Raw genomic sequence first — 4,322 nt, 5'->3', positions numbered from 1 at the left:
CTTGTACATAGCTCATTGGATGGATTTATAGCTATATATATAGCTGTGTGTGTGTGTGTGTGTGTGTGTGTGTGTGTGTGTGTGTGTGTGTGTGTGTGTGTGTGTGTGTGTGTGTGTGTGTGTGTGTGTGTGTGTGTGTGTGTGTGTGTGTGTGTGTGTGTGTGTGTGTGTGTGTGTGTGTGTGTGTGTGTGTGTGTGTGTGTGTGTGTGTGTGTGTGTGTGTGAGATCAGCCAGTGCACATTATTGTCTCACACTTATCAGTAGATTGTTCATATACAGTGTGTATGTATATTTATTCTGTGTGTGTGTGTCCGAGCTCTGGGTGTTGAACAGAAGAATGGAATGAGTCATTATTGGATTTAGTTGTTCATTTCTTTGAGCGGATAAATGTCAGCTACTTCTGCCCCCCCCCCCCCCCCCCCCCCCAGGTTGGAACTGACCTGATGTTTGTTGTTTTTATAACTTTACAGTTACAGAGGGGATTGTTTAACGTGTCACATTCACGGACATTAATTAAAAATCGTGAAACAAAATAGTAAATTGTAAATAGTAAAAATGAATTAAAAATAGAAACCAAAGTTTCAATTTTGCTACTTCAGTCCCCAGCGGGAGGATTGTATCCGTCTGTGACACATACTCTACTGGTGTTTTAGTAACGACTGCAGCCACACGTCATTATGTAAGTATGGCTTTATTTCTGGTTCCCTTTCAAATTGATAAAGATAATAACTACAGCTGTTTATTATTTTAAATGTAGTTTTGTAAAAGAATCTGCTGCAAATTCCATCTGTGGTTGACTGCAGGATGCTGGATACTTAAACTGTTTGCTGCCAACTTGGAGGCCAGGACTAGAGGCCATCTTGCGATGGTATCACACCGGCTGCACCGCCAAATTGGGGCCAGGGGTGTAGAGTGGGGGGAAACAATGGCCCTTTACCTACTCATTGGTTCCTCTGCTCTGTCTGTTCTATCTTGCTGCATTGCTGTAGATTAAACAAATGCAGCAGTAATATTAATCCAGAAACATAATTTTGACTGCACACAGAGCACTTAAGTACATTTCACTGATACTCGTGATATACTTTGACTTGACTAAGGTTTTTTTGCTTCCATGTTTTCAGTGTGGTATTAGTACGTTTACCTAAGTAGAAGATCGGAATACTTCTTCCACCACTGGGAATGTTAAACTGTACACTGCGATAGGAGGTCCCAAGCCAAACATGTTAGGAATCACTGCTTTATATACATTATAATACAAGTACACACACACTGGATCAGGTGTGTGGCTACTCAGTTTGTAGAATTACAATAAGGAGGTACCTAAAACGGGCACTAGGTGGCGTAAGAACCTCATGAACCGCGAGCAGCAGTAATGCTTCTACCATATGCAGGCCTCACAGCTTTAGGTTGAAATATTGTTGAATCAACTCAACAAGAATCTGTTTAACATTCTGAAACATTGAAACATTATTCAACAATGTTAAAATGCCATGCTGTTTTTTTCTTTGCTGCTATCTGAGGACCTGCCCTGAGAGCAGTCTGCAGTGCCCACCCCCCTTCACCTTATCTCCTGCATGTCTGCCCGCTTCTCATTAGCATAATTAAGCAGCTGCACACCGGGAGGTTTCACAGGTTACAACAAACGCCCCGCTCTCTGTAAGGGGGGGGAGGGAGACATTTCAGGTGAGGAGCCGCCAGAGCCGAAGTGGGCCCACAAACAATCATGAGGACGAACGAGACGCCTCTGGCGCTGTTGGCGGTGGCGTGTCTCCTCGGCTCGTGCGCGCTCTCACAAGTGGAGGAGATGAGGGGCCACGAGCGGCTGTTCCTCGGTTCCCTGGGGCTCTCTGGGCGGCCTCGGCCCACGGGGAACCGGCTGCCCCGGAGCCACGTCCCCTCGGAAATCTGGAGGATGTTCCGGAGGTCGGAGAACAACCAGGCCAGGGAGAGTGACCCCTGCACGGTGTCCGAGTACGGAGTCCCAGGCAACATCATTCGGTACGTGCAAGACCAAGGTAGGTGATCACGTGCGTGATGTTGATTGGCTTCCGCATAAGCAGAACATAAAGATGTTCCGTGTCTCCCTACATCTGACCCATCAACGTTTTTAATAAAGTTTTTTTTTAATTAACTGTTCTTTTTATATACAGTAGTTAACATTTAGCTAATAAATATGATTTTATTCGTTAATTTAAGATACAGTCCACTGTAGAGCTTACATGGCAGTTTTTGTTCGAAATTATTTTTCTTTTTGTTTACAACGTCTTTAAACAACCTCATCCAGTACGCCAAACACATGATTCAATTTAAGTATAAGCTGAATAAATGGTATGCCTACACATGTGTGAAGCTGCACTTGAGTATCACCATCAACATGCATAGCTTTCAAGATTTAAATAAATGTAAATCCCTGTCTGTCGCCAAAGGGAGGTAACAAAGGTGATTTGAGCCTGTGGCACTCTTATGCAATTATTGCAATTCATATATGCATTGTATATTACGAACTTGGCGTCTGTGTAGACTTTGCTCAAAAAAATGCTGTATTGTGGACTCCAGAGTGCTAAACCCTGAGCACAATTCCTTTTTGTTTTCAAAATCAACCAGGATTAGCAACCAGGATTATCACTTTAAGAAATGTTGATGACTCAGGTAGATCGTTTGTACATGTAGTGTGAGGGTACTGTGTTTCAGTAAATTACTAGAATAAATGAATTAGTAAATGAATTAGTTTGAAGAAGTAAATCCCTTGTGGAGTTTTAGTTATACTTCTCATGTTCTTGCGTATTCCTCTACATTTAATGAGCCGGTTGCACAGTAATCGTATAAAATTTAACTGTAAGTGGCCAACTATTGCCAAAATGATGTGGGAGAGAATACGCACTATTATTTTAAGGTGTTAGCAATTAATCATACTGCACATGTGTCTTAGTTGTAGCCTACTGCTTAATTCTTCTTTCACCCCCCCCCCCCCCCCCCCGATGTTTTTGCAGGCAGGCTAGTGTCTGGCTGGAGCAGCAGCTGTCAGGCCTGTCTGGAGAAGCAGCTTTACTTTAACATGTCCGTCCTGCAGCCTGTGGAGCTGCTGTCTCTGGCTCAGCTGGAAATCACGTTCCACTGGAAGCTCCTGCAGGGGCCCCGGGCCCTCAGCGTGTCTCTGTATAAAGTGATCCGGGCCACGCTGAGGGGAGCCGACCCCCAGGCCGGCCGCAGGCTCCTGCTGTCTCAGTCGCTGAGGCTGCAGACCGAGCCCACCTCCGTCGCTATGGACCTCACCCCGCTGGCGGAGAGCTGGCGCAAACCGGGACTCAACTACGGCTTGCTCCTGGAGCTGCTGCCTCTCGACGGAGATCCGGAGGAGCTGCTTCCCTTTCACCCCGGGAACTCCCTCCCGTTGGAACAGGCCTTCACCCTGCCCCTGGTCCAGGCCTCGCTGGTGGCCGTGTCCCTCAACCCCCACCAGTGTCGCTCCAGACAGCGGCGGAGCGCCGTCCACCTCCCCGTGACGCCCAGCAACGTGTGCAAGGCCCGCCGCCTCTACATAGACTTCAAGGACGTGGGCTGGCAGGACTGGATCATCGCCCCGCAGGGCTACATGGCCAACTACTGCCACGGTGAGTGCCCGTTTCCGCTCAGCGAGAGCCTGAACGGCACCAACCACGCCATCCTGCAGACCCTGGTGCACTCCCTGGACCCGGACGTCACGCCGCAGCCCTGCTGCGTGCCCGTCCGCCTCTCCCCGATCTCCATGCTCTACTACGACAACAATGACAACGTGGTGCTCCGGCATTACCAGGACATGGTGGTGGATGAGTGCGGGTGTCGGTGAGGTTGGTCGGACATTTCTGACTGTCGAATATCCACCAGTTCCTTTTTTTTAAATAAGTGTTAATGTGACTTAATGCTGTTTTGATTGTTGGTCAGATTAGGTTTTCAGTTTAGGCTACAGTGTTCTTTGCAGTCAACGATTTTAAAGAATTTAACATTTGTATTAGTTTGTTCTCCCAAAGGTTTAGACGCATCGTTTTATATGAAAGCTGATGTTCATAAAAATTGCAATAAAGCTACACTGGAGGACTGAATTTGAAAAGTCAGTCACTTGTTTTGGTGGAGCTTTTTTTTTTCTTCTTTTTTTTTAATAATAAACACTTCGGGGCCCAGACCACTTCAGTTTAGGGCTCTGGTCCCTGGCCAGGTTTTCCTCTCCAATGAGCCATTCTAAGGCTTGGTGGAACATAATCCAGATTTTTCTTTCAAGAAGTTCTTTGTCTCCCTGGAAGACTGCCTATCATCCAATGGGTTTATATTCTCAGCAATCTTCTCC

General features: G+C 46.5%; 1 protein-coding gene across 1 annotated transcript; it reads left to right on the top strand.

The window, feature by feature from the left end:
• Positions 1–1,724: 1,724 nt before the first annotated feature.
• Positions 1,725–4,059, top strand: gdf3 (growth differentiation factor 3; the record flags this gene model as incomplete). Its single annotated transcript, XM_079277102.1, has 2 exons — positions 1,725–2,020; positions 2,996–4,059. The coding sequence occupies 2 exons, from the start codon at positions 1,725–1,727 to the stop codon at positions 3,825–3,827; spliced, it is 1,128 nt and encodes a 375-aa protein (XP_079133228.1). The 3' UTR covers positions 3,828–4,059.
• Between the last annotated feature and the right edge of the window lie 263 nt (positions 4,060–4,322).

The sequence above is a fragment of the Melanostigma gelatinosum genome (genome assembly GCF_949748355.1).
Source record: "Melanostigma gelatinosum genome assembly, chromosome: 10".
NCBI classification, from domain to species: domain Eukaryota; kingdom Metazoa; phylum Chordata; class Actinopteri; order Perciformes; family Zoarcidae; genus Melanostigma; species Melanostigma gelatinosum.
This window is presented reverse-complemented; position numbering and strand designations above follow the sequence as displayed.